Source organism: Sylvia atricapilla, chromosome 11 (genome assembly GCF_009819655.1).
Source record: "Sylvia atricapilla isolate bSylAtr1 chromosome 11, bSylAtr1.pri, whole genome shotgun sequence".
NCBI classification, from domain to species: Eukaryota; Metazoa; Chordata; class Aves; order Passeriformes; family Sylviidae; genus Sylvia; species Sylvia atricapilla.
The window spans coordinates 11,421,637-11,444,940 of NC_089150.1; the positions used below are offsets into that span (position 1 = coordinate 11,421,637).

Here is a 23,304-nt window from a genome sequence, read left to right on the forward strand (position 1 = left end):
ACTACACCTCACCACACTGCCCAGGCCCCTTCCAGAACATTGAGCAAAGAAAGCAAGAAAACATTTTAGCAGAAGACTGAGTTCTCAGGGTTATTTCAGGAGGGAAAGTAATTGAAACATAAAGAGAAAACCCTGCCAGCTCATTCTCACACTGACATTAAACCACATTCCTTACAACTTCAGTGAAACATGTGCTACTTGCAGTAACATGTAAAACAGAAAACTGAGCAAAACAAGCATGAGGAAATTTAAATTCATCAGATTTTAGGTGAAGTTATTTGTGAACATCAAGCAGCAGCATTAAAAACTTGACATTGGGACAAAGATTTCTCCATCAGGTTCAGTCTGGGTCAATGGATTGGAAAGTGTCTTGATTTAAAACCAACAAACCCGACCACCATCACCACAGGTATCCTGAGGTATTTTGACACCTCAGAGTACAGAAGCTTGTCAGTGGTCACAGTGTTTAGAGATACAAAGCGGATTAACAGCTGTTGAAATGCTGCCAGCCTAGATGAATGCCAGTGATAGCTCTGATGAAACAGAGCAGGGCAGTGGAGGCCTTGACAAATGCTGCAGATGACAGTCGGGAGATTAGATGGTACAATCTGCCTCATACCTGACAGACATGTTGCTTCGATCCCTTCTTCTCACATCCGCGCTCACCAGCTTGCAGCAAAATGCCCTTTACAAGCCTCTTTCAAACCCGAAAGAGCACAAGAGGCAGTGCTGTGAGCGGGGCAATATGCAGTGTGCCCCGCAAGGGTGCCTCAAATTTCTGAGAGAAACAGGTAAGGAAAGCTAAGATTACTCCTTTCATATCAAATGTAAGCTGGAAGACATTCAAACTCCTGCTTCCAGCTGCTTCTGAAGCCAGAAATAAGACCTCACAGCATCCTGAGAAGCAGCACAACTGTGGCCTGCCTGCACATTCCCGAGGACAGGCAACACACACGTGCCCTGGATGCAGCTGCTGCCATGAGCAGCTCTGGGATGCTACAAAGAAACATCGGTCAGTGCCAGCTTCAGGAGCCACCTCTGCTCCCAGCAGTGCCTCAGGGAAGCCAAGGTACACCCAGGTTCTCCACACCTCAGTGGGTCGCTGGTTCACACACACTGTAGATCAGGCTGCTCATTCTCACCACTCAGAAGCCTCACACAAGCAGCTCCTAGCAGATTTGAAAAATTACCCCATATACCTGCATCCCTCCCACAGGTACAGAGGTAGATGAGCCGAACCAATCTGTTCACTGGATGACCCGATGGATGCGTTAAAATCAACCCACACAATCAATCACTGCTATCAGCTTTGGTCCAAAACAGGGAGTTTGGGAATTTCAAAATATGCTGCAAGAAACAATCTCTTCACCTCCTGAGCTCACTCTTCTGGCGTTTCTGCTCAGCCCATTTGCTGGTATCAGCAAGCAGTTAGCTCAAAGAGATCATTCACATTTCCTCCTTCCCATCAAGTGCGCATAAATATAAAAGACAATTAACAAGGAAGAGAAACATGCCTATAGAGCATATCACTAGAGCACAGAAGTTAAGGGTTAAATGGCTTTTTTGAAAATTCATATGCTCTTTTTTCTTAAAAGGTAACAGAGAAAAGATGCAAGGAACTACAAACAGCTTGCTGATAGGGAAAAAAAGGGTTTTTTTCAGCCAAAGCCAACTTCTGAACACAGCTCTGTTGTTTGCTGTTCATGTGTGGGTTCATCCACTCCTCCCGCTGAGGCCAATAATGAAATGAGAGCATTGAATTTGTGTCATTCTATTCTTTCCTTCGGCAATAAACTGTGAGATCATAAATTTTGGATTAAGATTCAGAGAAAGCATAAAGAGAGTAGTGTCCACAGTAAGAACAGAGGCAAGTTAAACTAGTCAGGAGCAGAAGTACATTCCTCTTTGAACAGATTTTCTCATGTCTGCAATATTATCCTGAGTTGAAAGCAAAATATTAATTCTGTAGCATATCTAGAAAGCTTCTCAAAGATAAAATCCCAAAGAATACCTATCTCCACAAAGCTTGAGGGAAGCAGAGCTGGGGAGAAGGAACATGATTTGGTTTATCCTGCGGATAACAAAGTAGGTACAAAAAGGTTAAGCCGCAGTCCCTAAAGCACATGGTGACCCAAATAAAAATACACATCCAGGACTTCCCAGAACCAGGGTCCCACACCGAGATCCTCCATCCGAGTGAAAATCGGTTTACAGGCCCAGGCTGCAATCCCACACCAGAATCACACTGTCTGTGAAGGTACCCTGGGAAGACCCTAATTAAAAACAGGGACCCCACAGCAGAATGGTATTAGGTACTTCCAAAAGCTTCAAGTGCCTCACTGGAAACATGCAGAAAAGCCTAATGTTATCTTCAAGTCAGAAAGGCAACCAGCAAAAAAGAAATTATTACTACAGAGGCAATTCAAAGGGGAAGAAGGAAAAAAGAGAAAGAAACACTGCATTTATGAGAAGTTGCTTTAAAGCACACCCTTCTGAAAGACTAAAACAAAGCATTGCCAATTCTTTAAACAAACTCTGGAAAGTAAAAGCAGCTTCAAAGAGAAAGGCCATAAAATTCCAGAAGGTAACTCAGGCTTTCTGACGAGGACAGTGACAGCATCGTGAAAGGCCCAGATTAATGCCAGTACTGCTGTAGGGGAGTATCACCCTGCTCTCCTCCCAGCTGGAAGTTTAGCTAAGGTGAGAAATTCACAGTAAATGCCTGAATCAATTACACCTGACAAGTGCAGGTAAACAGGCTTCCCAGGCATTGATTAAACATCAAGAGTTTTCAGCATCTGCTTCAGAGAAGTCCTGCACATGGCTGACCTGCACAGATAACGTGGTGCCCATGGCATTAAGGGCACAGCACCACCTGCCAAATCCCAGCAACTGTGCTGGGCAGCTGCACCACTCATCCTGCAGGGGTACTTGGGTCCTACCAGCAGACCCACTACACAAGTCAGGATGAACTCCGAGATCACAACGATGCTGCCTACAAACAACTGCGCTTTGTCCATGAGAGAGTGACAGGAATGCAGAGAATCAATGGTAAGGGAAGCAGAGAAGAAAAAAGAAAATTGCCAGAGTATCGAGAACGCTTAGAAATGCAGGTGGAAGTTTCACTCAAAGGCTGACCAGCACTTTCAAGGGGAAATAAAGAGGGAAAAAAAACCCATCAAACAAAATTGGCAGCCATCAAATACTTGTCATACAATAAAAAAGATATGAAGCACATTCCCCTGTCAGGCCTGTCACAGGAGCCTATTTTGGGAAGGAAGGAACATTTTAACTAAGGTTTAATGCTGTCATGCCAAAGCTGGTATTTGACAGAGGCTCCAACAAAACTCCCACCACCTCGGACAGTCATGCTGCAGCTAAAACTTCCATCTTTCACTGCTGAGAATATCCCTAAGTCCCATTTATAACTGCAGTAGCTGGCCCAGTTAACAGTTCCTGTTCCAATTAAAAAAAAAAAAAAAGGTAACTTAAATTCATGACCATATCCTTTTACACAACAGAGAGCTAAGGAATGCAATACACTGGGTTCCCAGAGGAAGGCAGAATAGAGGAACCCAAGGCAACCCAAGACACAAGAGAACTGGAGAATACTGAGGAAAATGCATCACATTCATACACTTGAATGGGTAAAGGAACTGCAGGGAAGAGAGTCACTATAAGAAACAAACAAAAAAACCACTGAAAAACAGAAGTAAGTCAAAGCCTGGAAGTTCCACCCCCTCCCAGGGTTTTTCCTCTACCCTCAACTACAAATTATTCTCCATGCGCAGTTTCCAGTAAATCATGTTTTGCTAAATAACCCCGACATGTGTGGGGCTGAGAACCAGCCAACAAGCAATGATGAGATGTCCCTGGAATGATTAAGGAAAATACAGACATCTCTCAGGTTACAAGAAAGCCTGTTGTACTCTCCCCTTGGTGCATATGCAATGCTGCAAGCGCTGTTCTGAAACCTCTGATATTCAAAGGCTCATTTGGTTGACAAGGAGCCTGTGGATTCGTGGACAGATTGTCACACAAACTGTCAGGTTTTTAGAGAGACTATCAGACCTCTCTTTGCCTACGTTATGGAGCACATCAAAGACACAGAAGATGAACCAGACACAGACTGCACAGATCTGACAGAATGGTGGGTGTACATATTCAGAATACTGTACTACTGAGGGGAGGGGGGGGAGAGGCTTAATGTGAATAATCAGGGGCTGAAAGTTCCAGAAATGTGACAGTTTTTGGCAGCAATTCCCATCTTTGCATTTATTTATCGAAGGGAGACAAACTGCCATACTAGAGGCAAACTTGAGAGAGGAAGAAAAATTGTATCAGCAGCGATTTATTTTGCCACTGTACTTTTTCTTTATTACTATTACTCCCAGAGCATTTTCTGAAGATATTTGTATTTTCAGTCAAGGTTCTCTCACTGTGCTTGCAGGCTCTCTTCCCATTTTATCCAGTAGAAGAGGCTGGTTTAATGATTACAGCCAAAAAGACCGCTAGGACTTCACAGGTCACTGTACACGGTTAATGACACAGACAAATCCACACTTTCAGAAGTGCCTGCTGGCTCATGGCTCTGTCTGGAGATGCTCAGGAGCTCATTATTCAAAACTTCAAGCTCAACTTACAGGTAATCAGCACATCTGAAGAAATACACCATACCCAGATAACCAAAAAGTGAAGAGACAAAAGCTATTATAGAAAATACTAACCTTAAGCATTAAGGTCTCACTTTTAAAATGGGGACAATGTTCACTTATCTTCCACTGAGCTAGAAACGTCAGTTAATGAATACCTGGAAAAAGTTCCCAGCTCCACAGTTCAAAAAGAGTATTACAAAGGATAACTTTATGTCATTCTCCCTTATTTGTGATAGCTGGACAAAAATTATAAAGCAATAATGTATTTTACAGGTGGCAAAAAAAAAGTCATTAAGCTATTTCTACAAAGAAATATTGATTACTATTTAGAAAGGAAAATAAAACATAAAACAAAACATTGATAACAAGAAAAAGAAAATGGATTAACACAGATTCCTTTGGCCTGCCTTTACAATACCACTGTGACATAACCTCTAGTTTGCCCCGCAAGGCATCAGTTATTGCAGAGAAAGGAATACTAGTATTTTTTATTTGTGTTTTGCTATTCAAAAGATTGAAATTTGTCACACATCAAACAGAAAATAAATACAATGTTTATCCTAAGATAAAAATAAACCACAAGGAAGAAAGGGAGAAAGGATGGCAGAAGGGATAAGAAAGAAACCAGAAAATATTTGTAAGCAATTTCCTTTCCATCATTTGACAGTGTCATTGTCTCTGCTTTTAGCAATCTTCTCTTTCACCTGTTTTTTAATGCACCTGTTCTGCCTCCCCTAAAGAGGCACTGAAGAGACACCTCTGCAGCTGGCAAAGACGGAAGACTTCAAAGAGAAGCCCAGAAGGACCAGAGACCTCCAATTAAAGGAGAGAGGCATTTTCACAGCAGGACTATTAAGCTGTAAATATTCAGATGAAAATCAAACACCCACAGAGAGCAGGAGCAGCCACACAACTCCTTCATTCCCTGTATTTTGGCAGAGACCACTCTGAACACAACCCTGGGGCAGGATGTCACCCGTGGCCTTACATGACTTTTGGGCACCACCAGCTTAGTTCATGGTACTTTCATTACAGAATCCAAGCAGAGAAAAGGCAACAAGGCAGGTCTCACTTTTAGCCCATTAAACAATAATAGGAATAATTACTTACTAACATTAAACCTCAAAAATCTCACAACATCTTGTAGCCAAGTCTTCTCAGGAACCTATATAGAAGCATGTCACATGTGCAGTGCATCACATGCCCACAGATGCAAGCTACACCTATACAGAATGTAATCTCTAAACACAGTTTGACAGTAAGGATTATTGCATACAAGCAACAACAGATGATGAAGTTGGCTTTAAACGAAAAGGAAAACTTTAATAGGTAGACTTAAAGTTCCAGAAGAAACTTTTTGGTGTAAGCATCCTAATTATCAGGAGTTTGCTGTTGTAGCTGATAAACTCTGTAAGAAAAAGAGGCTTGGGAAACAGTGTTTTTTTTATAAATGGATATTTTTTTCAGGGTCGTGAAAAAAAAAACCAAAAACTATCAGTATTTCACCTATATCTGGAAGACCAAGCAAAAAATTCAAGCTCTTCAACTGGAGACAGCTTGAGCTCAGACAACAGGAACACAAAGAAGGGACAGAACTATGCTTTTGCTGGAGTACAAGAGGAGGGAATAGAAGTAAACACCATGAACACTTCAGACCTGGAGGTAAATCCTCTCTCCACAGAAAAAAAAATGAAACACAAACTTAAAACCCAGCACAGTTTTCTTTTCAGCCAGCAAGGACAAATTCTGTGTTCCTCCCTGAGATGCCCTGTGCCTACCACAGACATCAACATTCAGGACACTATTATGGGACATTTGTTTTGTTCTTCCTGCAACAAACCTTTGTCTCTAACTGAAGGAAGAGCTCTCTCAGTGACACACGAATGAGTGATTAGCCATCAGGCAGTAATGGCTTTCTACTGCTGCAAACAGAAGCTGCATCTCAACAAATGACCTAAAGGTGAAAGGTCTCATATACTACATTGAATTCCCTAAACAGCCAAAGGAAATTCTGTGGTATACTTAACTCTTATGAAAAATGAGGTTAAAAAATGCATATACGTGCTCAGACAGACACACAGTGCAGCATTTTTACACGCCCATATGAGTCGCCTTCTCTGATCAAGAAGCACAGTCCAGCCAGCTCAAAGCTTGCTGCATGTCAGGGTAAATTAGATGATTTCTGTGTAGTGTCCAGTACATCATGAGCCATCTCTAGTGGAAAAAAAAAAAATAATTCCACAACCCAGGCACTCCTCAATTGACCCAGGCATGCAAGCTCAAAGTAACCTTGCAGCTTGGAATACTGAAAGAAAAAAATTCAGCTTCTGTTCAGAAGAATGGGGAGGGACATGAAAGGAGAAGGAATTAAGTTGGTTTTCCTATTAAAAGACTAGAAATGCAGTAATTGAGAAGGAAAAGAAAAACCAGCTCTTCTCATAAAATAACCTAGTTATTAAAGATCTTCTCAAACCAGAGGCCTAGAGCTTGATCTCAGCTCCCAATTCTTTATCTCTTCTCCCATCTCTTGCTCCTCTGTGGCCCCTTGGAGATGGGCACAGATTCAGCAGACTCTCAGCGTGTCCTGGCTCTGTGGCCATTCCTCACTGTTGCTTTCCCCTGTGCAGGGCAACACCTTTTACCTGGAGGCCACTCCACTGCTGAACACCTGCCAGGGCAACCTCCTCTACACATTTGTCAGGGTTCAACTCCCTGGTGGTTCTATTGCATATGAGATGTATATTTACAATTTTTAATTAAAACAAAACAAAATTAGCCATTATTTCATATTTATTTACATTTATTAAAATGTAAATAGGTGAGCCAGGAAATCTTCATTTGAGCCAAGGTGTTTAATGGGAAACTAGAGCTGGGACCATCCTTGGGGCAGCAGAATGTGTGAGCAAACCACCAATTAACCCCAAAACCAACCAAACAAAAACCCACCCCTCATCATCATGGAATCCGGAGATTCTGCGACAGGCAAAGCAAGTTTGCTGTGGCTGAAGACCTCACTGCAAGCCTGATGGTACACATCTATTTAAAAACATTGAACATGTTATTTACAAGCTACTTCTGAGTCACCCTGGTCTCTGGTGAACGTGCATATATACTCCAAGAAATTGGAGTAGCTCTTTTATTTGCTTTAAAACGACTGGCAGATGGGGAAAAAACCTTCAGAGAAGTGGCCCCAGGCTGTCATGAAACATGTATTTAACACACCCACAGTAAACTACTAAACACTTCAGAAGGTACAACCACTGTAAATACGGAGTAGTTCCTTTTTAAAGTCTGATCTTAGGACTACTTAATTCAGCAAAAATGTGAGATGTTCTGGGGAGTCAATTTATAGAGTAATTATTAGGCACATTTTCCATTAACATGATGGCAGCATATTCTGTATGGGCAGAGCTATAATTTTAAGGACCTTTTCAAAGCGAATCCCAGTGATGGTTTTATTTTTAAGTCACAATAGTAATGCCTTTTTCCTGCCACATGTGGAAGGACCACTGTGAGCTGAAATAGAAATCTCAGATTCCCCAAAGTCAGGCTCTTATGCAAGGGAAGTTTTGTCTACCTGAACCAATTTCCAAGACTAAGTCTAAATCTGGAATATCCCAAGAGAAACACAAGCTTCAATCATCAAAATCCCAGCAGACACAGAGAATCCAGCCTAAGGTCTGGAACATATTTAATCAATTCACTGTGCTAACTCTCTACAGCTTCATAAAATAGCCAATAGTGCAATAACTGGGCCAGAAATTAATTGTACACTGGTTGGTGAATTACACAGAAATAACAGGCAGCACTGGTACTTACTGCAGCTGGGTGATGTAGCTGCTGCTGAGATACAACTGCACCTCAGTAACAACAGCAGGGAGACAGACAGTGTGTGTGCATCCACACCCGGGAGGGAGAAAGGGCGAAGGTGTGCATGCAAGTGCTGCTTTCCATTAGAAAAGTAACACTGGTTTTACTGGTAACAGTGTTATCTATACAAATATACAAACACACATTTATAAATATCAATCTTGCTTATAAATAAGCATGTAAACAGCACAAAGAGGGGGGAAACAGAAATTTATACTATTAGGCAATGAGAAAATGAATGAAATTAAGGGAAAATTGGGTCGAATAAAAAATGCCAATAGAGGGTATCAGAAAGATTAGATAATGGGGAAAGCTCTCACAAGTAAGACAAAAGAACCTCTTGCTTTGCTCCTTTTGGACTAGACTTGACAAATGCTCCAGTGTTGAGTTCTAACAAAGAGACAAGATCACATTCTAGGTCTTTTTGTTCTGCCTTTAACAAGTCTTCATAGTGATACACTGATGAGACCAGATACCAGATTGTTATCTAAATTCAGCTGCTAAATTCAGTGTTAAGACACTAAGTTCAAACCACACGTTGCCACATTTATTTCACAAGTCGAGTCTGAGGATGGATTCCTCCAAGACGAAGCAGCCCATAAGCATCATTCTCTCTCTCTGCAAATATACTCTAAATGCCAGGGAAACAAAATCACCGTAAGGCTCTGACAGTTCACCCTTCAGCGCACAGAATGCAAACCCATCACTGTACTAATCGTGCAGGCTGAAGAGGAAGCAAACACTTAGCTGCTGTTTGCATAGAGGCTGCTTGTAATTTGATGTAATGTACTGTACAGCAGTCAACACGTATTGAAGAGAGAACATATACATTGCAGAGAAGGCAGAGAGGCTGTGCTGACATCTAACACGTTTTAGTTACCCTATTATAGATGTTCTTCGAGTTCATCAAATTACCAATCAATTTATCTGATCTCTAAAAGCTGTGTACTGAGGTATATTAACTACCAAACTTCACAAGCTTTCAGCAAAAGAAGCCATTAAGTGGGTGAACTGAGCACAAGGCACTGGAAGTCCATTTGTGTGTTCACCACCAGCAACAAGGAAGGAACCTCTCACTGCAGACACAGATACTATGAAGAGCATTAGCCTCCTCTAAAGATGCTGTTCAGCCCTAATGGATGCCCACAGAAAGGAGAAAGTAGGTATGTGGCCCTCCCTGTCATGCTCTTACCCCAGCATGACACTTAATGTCTGAGAAAAACTAAAAAGGAAAAGAGGATGGAAGGTTGGAACTGGTTCAAATGATGATTTCAGATTCTTTCCCTCTTCAGTTTGTTCCCATTCAGAAATTTAATTCACGCACAGGACAGGATCTTCCATTCTCCAAACATCAAAGGCCGTGCCCTGGGAGACTGACAGAGCCACTGCCACCTGAGAGCAGCATCCACACTGCCCTAGACAGGCAACCTGGGCAACTGGAAGTGATCTGAATGATTAACATGGATCTTGTCAACCTACTTCAGAAAACTACACTGGGGATTGTTATTGTGTTCAGAAGATTAAATCAACCATTTGGTGAACTGGGTACTGGCTTGAAAGGTAAACTGCTTTTTTGGATCATAGATGTTGTAAGTTCAAAGAAGGCATTGGTGCATTTGTGAGAGGAAGGGTCTGCAGGAAGGGCTGGGAATGAATAGAGAGCCGAACAAATTAGCTAAGAAATGAAAATGAAATTGTAAATGTTCAGTTATAGGGATGGGGGCCAGAAATTCTTCTGAAAGGGAAACAGATTTTTTGAGACCAAAAGTTCATTTCATATTAGCTGTTTTTCCTCCAGGTACCCACAGCACTGGCTAGAGCAGTAAGGTGGTGGCTGGCAAGACTGTGACTAAAGGCAAACAAAGCAGGCCTTACACACATGGCAATAGCTCACACACAGCCCCAAGACATTACAGAAGAAAGCAAATGGTGTCACTGACACCTGCCAGGACATATCACCTCATTTATCAAAGGGCACTGAATCCTTGACTCCCACTGAGAGGGCAGAGGGTTTGACTGGAGATAACACCTGAACACAGCTTGTTTTTTCAAAGACAGGAAAGTGATCCTTAGGTCTCATGGATACAGACAAGTCTGGCGTCCCAACTCAGGAATGGATTGCTCATCCCTTTCAACAGAAATCCCTTCCCACCTTTACCAGGTGACATTACTTTGTGCAGCCCCACAGAGTCTGCTTTAAATTGATGATGAAGACCCAACATGAACATATTGTTCTGGAAGGCTTTTTTTTCAGGCTTCTATCACTTTTTTTCTGCAGAAATTTTTATTGAGACAAGTTAATGGCCACAAACCAGAAATAACAGTGGACTTGCATGTAGGGGTGACCTTGGCACACCAAAGTGGGAGACAGTTCCAAGAAGAAAGATCAAGGCCAATAAGAATAACAAACAAAAATAACTTAGCCTCCCATTCTTTACACATCCTAAATGCTTTACAAACATGAATTAAATGGGAAGTACAAGGGCAAAAAGAGATTAATTTAAACAAACCAAACAAGATGAATGCCACACACAAAATAACAAGATTTGTGAAGTCAAGCAGAGAAAAAGGTGCAGTCAACCTTATTAATAAAAAAGGTATGTATTCAATGCATTCCTTTCCCTTTTGCACAAGTACTCCACAGCTTATGAATACCTCTTGTGCTACTTAGTGCTCTGAAAAACTACAAGCAGAAAAACGTTGCATATTAATGCACCCACTGCTCACAGTAGTCCACAGCCGCCTAACAAGAGATAACGTGGGAGCCGGAGCTTAGGAAAATCCAAACAAAGAAGCGGCATCATCTACAGCAAGGAGTTTCACTTTATCTTCCAAGATTACCTTCAGCCTTTCTCTGCTGTTTTACACTAGTCCAAAGCGCTGCCCGTGTTTTTGTTGTAGTGTAGCACTGCCCTTAGCTTTTGTCAAGTTAAACTCAGCAAGAGTCCAAACAGCCAAAGGAGTCAAACAAATATTTACTTTGGAGAAAGTATACAGCCAATATGCTAAGTGAAATCTCCTGGCATCTGAAGGGTTCCAGGAAAGACCATTTCTTTTTTATGATACTTTTTAAAGGACGTTTCTGCTACTTGGAGAAAGCAGGACAAAGCATACACAGAATCCCTAAAAAAAATCCCAGCTCTGAGCAGTATATATGTGAACTATTTACAACAAGCTCCCTCCATCTCCCTCCCTCCTTCTCAGTAACAACTAAATGCATGATAAAACATCATCTTGAGGTTCTCAAGTTGAGTGTGTCTAAGGTTCTCCCTAAAGTCTCTCATTCTTTCTACCCAGAGGAACACTACAGCACAAAACCTCGTTCAAAACAGTTGAGAGAAGACACATATTTTATGGAATAACTCAAATTACATGGATGAGATGTAAAATTACTGAAACAAGTCAGAGTTAGAAGTTTAACCACTTATAACAAATTAGTCAGGTCTCATTACTGGATTACTCATTGGAGATTAGACAGTCACACTGGAAACACAGGTGTGGAATGGAAAGTCTGCATCACCAGTTCCAACCCTGCAATCACACACAGTCATATAAGAAACAGTTCAAAGGGGCTTCTCCCTCTCATTTTCCTCATTACCAAAATATTTCAGCCACTCCAAAACAAAAATATACAAGTGACCCAAGAGACAGAAACATACAACTACCAGAGTTAAAGTGAGGAAGATGAAGGGTTTTACCAGTGTAATGATCCTCTGCAAGGAATTTGTTCAATAAAATCTGATTAAAAAATATCTAAGAAGCATGCACCACGCTGCAGGCAGAACAAAGCCCACCATCCCTTCCCACACACACAGCCCCGACAAACTGACAGTGAAGGGTGCAGTGGGAAGACTATTCCCAGCATCTAATCCCAGCATCGGTTTAATCCCAGTGCACTCACTGTATATATTCAAGTCTGCACTCAAAACAGCGGAATGCTGCCAGTAGCAGCAGTGTGTGGCATTCACTTAACACAAGTCAGAAGTGCAAATCAAGTGTCAGGCACTACAAAGAAACAGAGAACCAAACAGTGATTCTGACACAGCTGTCACACATGTTCCCTGGATCCCGAGCACTGTGCACACAGTCCTGGTTCACAACCCTCCGAGGATTAAATACGTGAGGAGAAGTTCCAAAAATGACTAGCCAGGATTGTCAAAGCGATTCGGGCAAGTACCCCATAACCTTGCTCTGATCACAGAATGGGCCAGGTTGGAGGGGACCACAGCGGGTCATCTGGTCCCACCTCCCGGTCCAAGCCAGATCATCCCAGAGAACATGGCACAGGATTGCGTCCAGATGCTCCTTGACTGTCTCCAGTGAAGGAGACTCCACAACCTCTTTTCCCATCAGTTCAGTTCTTCCAGTTATCCCTGGACATTCATTTTCTGTCACAGCCAGAACCAGCATACTGAACTACGTGGGTCCTTACTGTGGCACAGAACTGCTGCACTCATTGTCTCATTTCTTCCAGTGCTTTAGTAGAAGATGCAGGATAAACCTCAAAAGCTGAAATACTGCAATTATTTTTTCATACATGCCTTTTCCTGTGAAAATTTTAATAGGATTGTGTGGAGAAACTGAGTTTCTCAAGATCTGTTTGAAATAAGGTACACCCATGGTTCACCTCATGCAAAACTAAAGGCACAGCCTTTTTAGCATTTTTATAGCTTTACTGTTTCACAACACTTTGCCCTCCCATTATAAGCTATTCCATCATATAGATGGAATAACTGAGATAGATGGACTAAATAATTGTTTCAAACTCCCAAAAGAGAAACGGCTATTAGAAAATGAGCAGGTTTTTCCTTCCAATTCTGTGCCCTGTCCAGTAGATTACAGTACTCTTTCAGAGATTACAAAATAAAAGGATAATGTATTCCACAATCTGCTGCATTCAAGGGAGCTACTGAGTTCAATTCTGGTCAATACATCTCAAAGACAGAGCTGCTAAGGGGAAAGTGCCAAAAGACAATCAAGTAGAATGAGAAACCTGGAAAAAATCATTCACACAAGCAGAGGCTGAAAAGGTAAGGAGTGCTTAGTTTGATGGGAAGGTAAAAGAGGGAACTAAAGTTTACAGCTAATGATTAATGAGGAGAATTTCTTTTATCTCGTTCACATAAAGGAAATTAAATGCAAAAATATTTGAAATTGATAACAGAATTTATTGAGTATATAAGTTAAGCTGTGGCACACACTGTCACATGATGTTGGAGGCACAGAGCTAAACAGGGCTACAGGAAAAATGCCTTGAGATGCATAGAAGAAAAATGGCAGCAATCCAACTTTCAGTGAATAAAAATACTGAATGAAAATAAACTCTTGCGCAGCAGGGCATGTGTCTGCCTCCAAATGACAACATTTGGAGAGCTTCTCAAAGCTGCTCTCCAAAAGTTGTCTTTGTGGCTTTGTTTTGGTGATTTTTTTTTTTTCTTCCTTCAAACCCTTTGCAAACTGACCACTGTCAGAGGAAAACAGGACAGTCTCTGTGTTTGATTCAGTGAGCAGCTCTTATGTTGTAAGGAGTATGTAACACAATTACTCTTAGCATCCTACTGGGAAGGTACTGGGTTTTTAACATCAATAGTTCAAAACATCCTTCAAAAACAAGTCCCTAAATCTCCAACTGCTGAATTCTGTTATCACGTAGAAGTGGACACAAAACCAACCTGGGCACAGCAGGGGAGGAGAGAGGGGAATTCCTGACAGCCTGATCCTTAGAAGGAGAAATTTCAGCTTGGTAACTCCACACCGAACCATATTCATTCACTCACAGCCAAACACCTCTGAACTACCAGTGACCACAATTCAAGTGGCCATCCCCTCTTAAAACAACAGAGAAAGCAAAATTCTATTTCAGAGCTCTCCCCCACCACCTCTCCCCTTACTGAGAGCTTTTTTCTAATACTGACACACACATACACAGATATATAAAAATATATCTAAGCCTGAGTTGGAAAGCTTTAGCACAGTGGAAGGAAAATAAATAAATAAATGTCAAGGTCTGCGTGCATTCAACAAATAAAAGCAGAATTATATAAAAGCAACAGCTAATAAAAAAGATTGTTCTGTGCTGCATTTTCCATCTTTCCAACCATTACAGGAATAAAATTATCCTCAGAGAAGATCAAAAACCTTTTTCAAAACTAATACAATTAAGCTTTATTACACTGTTTCAAGTACATTTCTCTCCTTTCCCTTCTAGCCCCCACCACCTCCCATTCCAATCCAGACTAACGGCTGGAGGTATTCTTGTATTTTATTACCAGCAAAATGCTAGTCTTTAAGGGTCAGAAACTATCCAGTCTTTCAGGAGAGGAAAGAAAACCTGTTCTGTTTATTCATTTGCTTTTGTACACATAACAACTAGAAGACAGTTTCTCTGTAGCTCTGCAGTTTGAATAGCACTATGGGCAGCCCACCTTACTCCCCCAAGAAGATCCCACACTAAAATATCCAGCACATTGTTTATAAAGGTGTCCCTGCAGCAAGGGACATGGACTTGAAAACACAAACTACAACAAAAGATTTCAAAAAGAGGACAATGGAGCCTGGACACAAACCTCCCCCCACTCCACTGTCCATAAAGGACAGACACACAGTCTTTCCCTGTAATTTCCACTTCATGAAACCAGAACTGGAGAGAAGAACATAATAGAAGCAAACAGCATGGGACCAAGAAATTGCAAAAATTCCCTTTGCGTATGAACATATGGACAACTGTGATAATTAGAACGATAGCTGCTAGATTGTTTGCAATTTCACTGAACACTCCCCATTATCTAGAAATAGAATTTAAAATACAAATACAACACTGAGTGGTAGTTTTAATAGTTTATTTTTAATGAATTGTACGGATTAAAGTGTTGCAAAATTGTATCAAGTGAATTTGCTCACAGGCATGTGTTACCACTGATGGCTCAAAAAAATGCAGCATGGACAGTCATACAGTAGGAGGGAATGAAAAGAGGAATAGATATGCCAACAGCTTCCTACCATTTCTATAATCTACAATTTTCCCATGTTCCATATTCACCATCCTGCTACATCTTGGCAGTAAAACTGATTGATTTCTCTGTCTCTTTACAACCCACCTTTTTCATTGTTTGCACTTCTTTTTAGTCACATAACACAACTACAAGCTGAATGTATGCAACTCCCTCTCAGGAGGTCTAATTGCTTCAAATGGGAGAAGATTATTCTCTATATTTATTAAAAAATAAAGACTACTTATAACATTATTTCATTTTGCCAGGAAGTGAAGAACACATTAGTTCATAAGGAACAGCATGGCTGCTCCTATTTTTATGGCATCAATTTTTAAAAACTCATCATGGTAAACAATTAAACAGAGAAGCAAATCCCACATTTAGGGGAGAGATCCAAATCCCTAAATGGATTTTCAAAGGTCATTTCAGGCTTAAAAGATGCTTGACAGTGCCTCTTTAAATCATGTTTATTTCAAAGGTTTATCCAGCAAGAAGCAGGCAGTTTACAGCAGCACCACTCTCTGAACTGTTTGGCTCCCAAGAGAAAAATTAATAATACAACTTTAATTCATATTTATAACAAAATTTATGTTGTGGTGTTGGCTTTTTTTTATTGAGGAAAGGATTTTTAACAAAAGGAATAAAAAACAGTGCACGTGCTTTTTTTCAATTTAGCTTCCACTTAAATCCCAGAGTGAAAAAGAAAATAGAGTTTGAACTACCAGAAATCTTTTTTTAAAAATCATCCAGTTAAAAAAAACCTTTATATTTCAAACAGAAATTGCTCAGAAGATTTGTACAGCTTTTTCATCACTTAAAGGGTAGGGGGCAGAAAAGATACTGTCAGCTGATAGTTCCAGGTTGCAGCACAACACATCTTGGCTCTCCACCTTTTGGATCCCCACAGATCCGTGTCCTACCCCTGCAGGGGCCAGAAATAAAGACAACTCAGCCTTACCTTCTTCTCAATGCGGGCCAACTGCTCTTTATAGAAGACCTCTTGTCGCTTCAACTCTGCCTCCCTGCCTTGCAGCTCCACTGCCTGGGAAGGACAACAAAACAGCATCAGTAGAAGACATTTTAAAAAAGCCAATGTAGTGCACAGAAGACACATGAGATGCAGACTGGAAGGAACTTAAAAAAGGAAAAAAAAAAAATTAAAAAAAAAAAATCACTGCTCAGGACTCCTGTATGCGATCCCCCTCAGTGGAACTACAAACCTTAAGAATTGCAGCTCATTTTGGGTTATCCCCCAATGTTTGAAATGCTCGTATTAGCATCATACTCAAACTCAAACCCTTGCTTTTACACTTCTTATTAAATGAAAACACATAATCAAAGAAAGGTGACACTTTCCCATTCCCTTTTTCAGAACTCCATCTTATCCATGTCTGTTTTTCCATGAATCACGACAGTCATCACTCAAATGCTCTTTACCTTACCTTAAAAAAAGCCAAAACAAATCCCCTCAAATCCTCCTCTTTATAAATGCTTGTCCCTTGGAGGGTCCAAAAGCTTCTAAGGATTAAATACTTCCCTACAACAGACATACACAGGACTATCCAGATAATTAAGTACTCTCTCCACATGCTGTCGATGCATTCCCCATCAGCACCCTTGGACTTCCTCTGGCTGGTGCTGCAGACTCAGAGGGGAGATGGCTGTCAGAGAATTTCTCTTCTATCTTCCAAATTATAAGCATGACACTTTCGAAACACTAAATCTGGTATTCATCAGCTAAACAGTGCTCAATTAAAAAGCCTGTGTAGGCACAGCAACAGCTGTAGCCTTCTAGCTCCTTACAGCCACCACCACCTCATTATATTCCCACCCCTAAACTGAACTAGCATTAAGAAAACATGACATTGATGGAACTGAATCAAACTTTTGAAGCTTAAAAATAACAAACAAGAATAGCAAGAAAAGATGGCAGTTCTTCAACCCGCATCCCACCTCAAAATCTCTGGGGCCACAGAAGTTAACAGCAGGCAGAAGACCTTTCAAAACCAGAATGATTAGCCTGCTTAAAATGGACACAAACCCTGCCAGTCCATAGCATCCCAGCAACATTCTCCTAACTTCTAATGATGGTACAACCTCAGAAAATGCTGGTCCAACATGATTAAGCAGCTGGGACAGAAATATCCCCATGGGCTCAGACCTGTCATTTTTCAGCCAAAAGCCATTGCTAACAAGAAAAATTACATTTGAAAGCAAGTTGCTGTGCATGTCCTTCTTTCTGCTCCCCTGCTGATGGAACTACAGTGGTATAATAGGGCTTAGAAGAGATTTTAATCTAGGCAGTGAGGGTGGCTGATAAGCAAGCAGGAAAAGGATTATATGAAATAGGAAGATTGTAGGGGTGTGGTGGTGATGTGGGTTTCTTTGTTTGTTTTTAAAGAAAAAGAAATATTTTGGTTTCCATGTTTGTTATCCCAGAAAACAGGACCAGGATAAAGCACAAGCAGTAAAGATTCATATCTGAATCTTCTCTCTCTCAAAGGCACTCAATTAAAAGCAAAATCTCTGGCTTTGCTTTAACCTATAGCTGCTATACCACTTCCCACCTGCTAACCAGCTGGAACAGGATGGGGAGAGGGGTGAGAATGAGCTGCCCCACACATGCAGCCTGATAAGAGACATCACAGCAACAATAGGGGCACTGATGGGTACTTCATAAGTGCCAGAACTATAACCATTTTGTGGTAAGAGAACCATAGCTGTTCCTCTGAACCAATCTTCTACACAGAAAAGAACTAAGCAATTTCAAATGAAATGAAACAGAGGTAAGATAGTGGGGTGATCTAGTGGATGACTAAGGGACCCTGATTCTCCTGCATGTTTTCTCCATAACACCTATAATATAAGGTTACTCCACAAGTGACTGGCATTTCCTTAAGGGGAAAATAAGTAAGGAAAAGAAAAAAGAGTAAGACAGTACTGACCCCTCTGCATGATTCAGATAGAAGGTGCATGATGGAAGAAAAAAAAAAAAGAAAAAAAAAAGGGAGTCAAATAATGAATTCTTATAAACTCAAGGAAGTTTCTGTTTAATTTAAATAATTATGTATCAGTGCTAGTCTCCTGAGATAGTGGATATTCTGGAAGCACAAAATCAATACATATAACACTACTGGTGTGCAAGAGGCTTTATTCCGTTTCTGGCAAGACATGGATCACAAACCCACACACTCACTCAACTTTCCAACCTGTGCGTTTGCCTGACATCATTCAACAAGAAATCCAGCACATTTATCCTTATTCCCTCTGGAGAACACAAGCCGAATACCTAATCTCTCAAGTGGGGTGCTGAGATGCAGGTACGTTAGGGGTGTCCTGCTCTGCACAATGAAGACCCATGGACTGCCAAGCTAACCTCACTGGAGCTGGCAGTGGATGATGCCTCCAACATCCATGCACCCTGCAGCAGATAGACATTCTGTTAGTTACTTCCACAGGGTCTTGCAAAACTGTGGTCAAAGAACCAAAACTGGATCTCCCAACTGCAGACTATAACCTCAGAGTACTCCCCATTCTTCCCTCTAAGTAATTTCTCCCATAGTATCCTCCATTGTCCCACTTATCACCCATAATGTATGAAGAAATAGGGGTTACAGAGAAACCTTGTACTTGCAACACAAACATATTTTCAATGCCTTGCTTGTTTTCAAGAGCTGCTGCTATTTCAGTGCATTGAAGTACACAGAGAAACACTATTTGTGACAGATCTGCTTCAAAGTTGCTGTTTCCCTCTATCCCCAGCTGTTATTACAAAAAACTTTAGTATACTTTATGATGATGTTTGAAGTACAAACGGTATAGCAGAGCATGTGTCATCTGAAAGATTCACTGTTCCAAACTGGGTTAGGCAACTAGGGACATTTTGAATTAATACAGGATATTTATTAAGAGCTCCTCTAGTCCTGCTGCTTATTCCCTACCTGAAGTCAGAAGCTTGTGATGTCCCAGACAGAACTGGCTGCTATGGAGATGATTACAATTTCACAGGGGATTGAGATTGCAAGTGCCAAACAAAGCATCAATACACTTTTTGAAAAAAAAAAAGGCCTTTAGAACTAAAAAAAGGAAGGAGAAGGGAAAACATGCATGATAACACACTGATTTGAAAATCAGAAAGCTGCATTTCACTTCCAAGCTGCACAACTACACTGGAGCTTGAACATATTGTGCAAGAGCTGACCAAAGCCCAGAGATGACACCTAAGATGTGTAAAACACAGACAGTGTGATGTCCAAAAAGTATGAACACAGAAACAGAACAGAGACAGGGAAGAGAGCATACTCAGCTATAGAACACAGGAACGCACCCAAAACTTAGAAAACGGGATGTATTTATAAAAGAACATGTACATGTAGCCATTGCCCGCTGTACAAAAGCTAGGTATAAGATGTTTTCAAGAATCCCATGATGGTGTCAGAATTTACAAGGATTACATCTTTACAAAAGGACAGGGAAGGCATACTACTGACATGCTACAGCTTCCATGGGCATGGATCCATGGACTGGTTGGGTGTTCTTTCGAATTTTTCCTCTGCTTTATCTTCCCATTTTTCCTGCAGCCCAAGGTTTTTCAGGTTATCTCAGTGCTGCCTTGAACAGTGACAAAGAGCCAGGGCAGAGTTATGTGATTCTCTGCTTCCTTCCCTCCCTTTATCAAGTAACCCATTTAGAAACAAACAGTGCAAGCACATTTCTAAAGCTATACATTATATATTGGCTCAACTAAAGGATTCAAGCACTGGCCTGCTAGAAGACAGACAGGCCAAAAGAAATATTTTACAAGCTCCTAATTGAGGTAATGAAATATTATTGGTTCATTCCCTATGAACAAAACCAGACACTCTTAGCCTTGTCCTGAACTGACACTAACATGCCACACATCAGATTGTGCAGCTGATCTATAGCTCTAGCTATAACCATTCCCAGATTAGCTTTGGCTTTGTTGCCCCCCTAAATATCACCAGATTTTTTATTATTTTTAATCACAGTCCCACCTCATCACCTTGTTAAACATGAAAACTAGGGCAGAAATCTGTTTGGGGAAAAAAAAAAGGCTTATTGGCAGGGTCAGATGATAGTAATAAATGTGGCACCCAGGAATGAAGTGCAGAGTTAGCACAGCACACAGCTAACAGCTACCATCGGGCTGTCTCTCTCCTCAATACTGTTTGGGTTCTGGGATTTGGGAAAAGGGTATGGAGAAGACTCTACTTGAGGACAAAAAACCCAAAAGCTCTCTCTGCAAAGGGCAACCCAAGCTAGAAGGAAAGGTCCAAACCTCAGCCTATAAAGTACTTCCTAAAAGACAAGTCACAGCACTTGGCAAGATTACTGCAAAAATATTTATCTTCTTGGCAAAGCACTTCCACCACTCAGACAAACTAGCAAGATGATGCCTAGATAATCAGTCAGAGGCAATCCAAGGAAATAAGCTACAAGGAAAAAGGAAAGTATCTCAAGTTTATCAAATGTCTAGTTTCTACATCATCCTGTCTTTGCTGAGAGGAGTTATCAGCTTCCCCCAAAGGTACACAGTTACATCTCTGCAGCAGCACAGCAGAGATGTTTTGGCTGGGCACCTCAGCTTGCCACACTTCACCACTGCAAATCCTAATACCTCATGCTTTCCTAAGTCTCTTCCAGCCCTGGTAGCAGTTCAGGTGGCAGGATAGAAAAACAAATGCTATTAAGGACTCCAAGATGAGAAGAAGGAATTGACAGCAATTCACTGTTAGAACAGAGCTAACTCCAAAATTAGCTAGCTGGCATATTCCTGGCCAAGTCTAATAGGAATGGCAGAGCCGAAAGGGCAACAAAGAAATAGTAAGAGGCAAATTGTGTGCTTCATGCCCAAGACTGAACAGCAGAACTTTACAGGAAGGTTTGTACCAAGTAAGTAGCCATGAGGGAGCCTTGACTCAACCTCCACTGGTATCAGCAGAAATACCACCATTACCATGGACCTGTCTGCAATTACTATTCCAGACATAAGGCCTACAAAATCACTGGCTTTTTGTCCTACCTTTAATTCTGTTGAAGGCAGGTGACCAGATTCTATTTTAGAAACCAGATGCAATTCATGGCCTTAAAAAGCAGTACTGGTATAACCTTCATTTCCTCCTGTTTCTGCTACTCTCTTAGCCAACAATACACATCACCAGATCAAGTTTGGTTTCAGCAGCTATAAGCTACACAAAAGGAAACAGTGAAAATCTTTATGGAGGAAATAATATGCAATTTTCTAGCTGAACACCTTTTAAAATGTAATGACAGAAAATAAAATCCTGCATCTGTGCTCAGCAATAACAATCTGTACACACGCAGTAACAACATGACACTTGGAATAAGCAAGATCCAGACAAAAAAGAGAGCTTACCCAGGCATCCAAATCCACAGGCTTGGAATAAAGAGAGCACAAGACAGAAAGGAAGGGAAAGAAGAAAAAGAGAAATCAGTGATTTTTGGAGGCTGCTGGCTGCTGTGCAATATAGCTTTTAGAATGACAAGTTTAGAAAAGTTCCTTCAAAATGACAAGCATCTTAAGCAATGCAGTGCTGTCCCCTGTTGGGAACTGTGCTGTTAAAGCAAAACAAAAGCACATGCAACCCCTAAACCCAAAACCAGAGCAAAATCTCCACAGCCTGCTGCAGGACCCCCATTTAGGGTGGGAGTTAAGCAAAGGCAGTTGGGAAACAGCTAGTTCCAGGGAGCCATGCAAGGCACTGCACAGTGTTAGAGATGCTGATACACAACATGCACCAGTGAACGTAGCAGCTCTGGGCAGACTTTACAAGGACATGGTCAACAACTGTGCAGCTTGCCAAGAACAAGTCATCTTTTAAAGGCAACTTTTGAATGCACAAGCTGACCTACGTAGCAAGTCTTCCTCTTCCATGGACAATTTCAAAGAGTGATTCCTAACAGAAAGCCAGTTGACTGATCAGGTTCCAAACCAGATTCCCCTTCATACGCAATTTGAGTGCACAGTCCAAACCTCTGTCAAAGCCAAGCTGCCTCCACCTGTTCCTTCTTTTATCCACAAGCCTATTGAAGTGTGCAGACAAGCAGATAAAGCAGGCTGCAATATTCCCCCTTCTTTACTTGTTACTACTTTTTACTCACACAGTAACCCAGCAGCAGCAAAGTAAGTACAAGATGATAAACATTTCATGCCCATAACCACCTCCTTTTGAAGCCAAGGCATTTATGGGGTAGACACAACTCTCATTTGCTGTCAAGGGCTGCAAGCCTTCCCTGCCTCTCAGGGCTACTACCTTCAATCAGCAGCACATAGGCTAAGCAGAAACTTCAGAATGGCTGGCCTTTTTTCATTATGATTATTTATTTGAGGGGAGTTGACAGGGCACAAGGAACTTCCCTCTTGGCCGTAGTTCACTGCCAGAGGGAGCAGACGGCGGAGGGTAATATTTTTATGGGATCTGACATCATTTTAATGGCAGAGAGTGACTGCTTCAGGTAACTGAGGAATGATGTGTTACCAGATATACGTATCATCCATCATCATCCTTTGCACCAACACAGAGGATTGGAACTGAACATCTACATTTCAACTGAGGGAAGCCAATTCCCCCTTTCTGCAGACAGGTTTGATATAGCAGCATCAAGTCCTTGGCCAAACAAACAATACACAACAGGTGCTTACTGGTAATCACTGACCAATCTTGACATAAGCCTGATTTGAATAACATTTTTCTTCCTGATGGCTTTTACAGTCAGGACAGATGTGCTTAATTTTGTTTTTACAT

General features: G+C 41.3%; 1 protein-coding gene across 2 annotated transcripts in view; it reads right to left on the bottom strand.

Moving 5' to 3' along the window:
- CHCHD6 (coiled-coil-helix-coiled-coil-helix domain containing 6) overlaps positions 1 to 23,304 on the bottom strand; it is a 110,759-nt gene that overhangs the window by 56,983 nt on the left and 30,472 nt on the right. Inside the window, exons 5-6 of one of the 2 annotated variants that reach the window (XM_066326676.1) lie at positions 21,915 to 21,935; positions 16,476 to 16,559 (exon numbers count right to left, since the gene is read on the bottom strand). In XM_066326676.1, coding sequence (XP_066182773.1) covers positions 16,476 to 16,559; positions 21,915 to 21,935 — 105 coding nt within the window. The remainder of the gene's footprint in view (positions 1 to 16,475; positions 16,560 to 21,914; positions 21,936 to 23,304) is intronic. The other variant, XM_066326677.1, reaches the window with a different exon arrangement.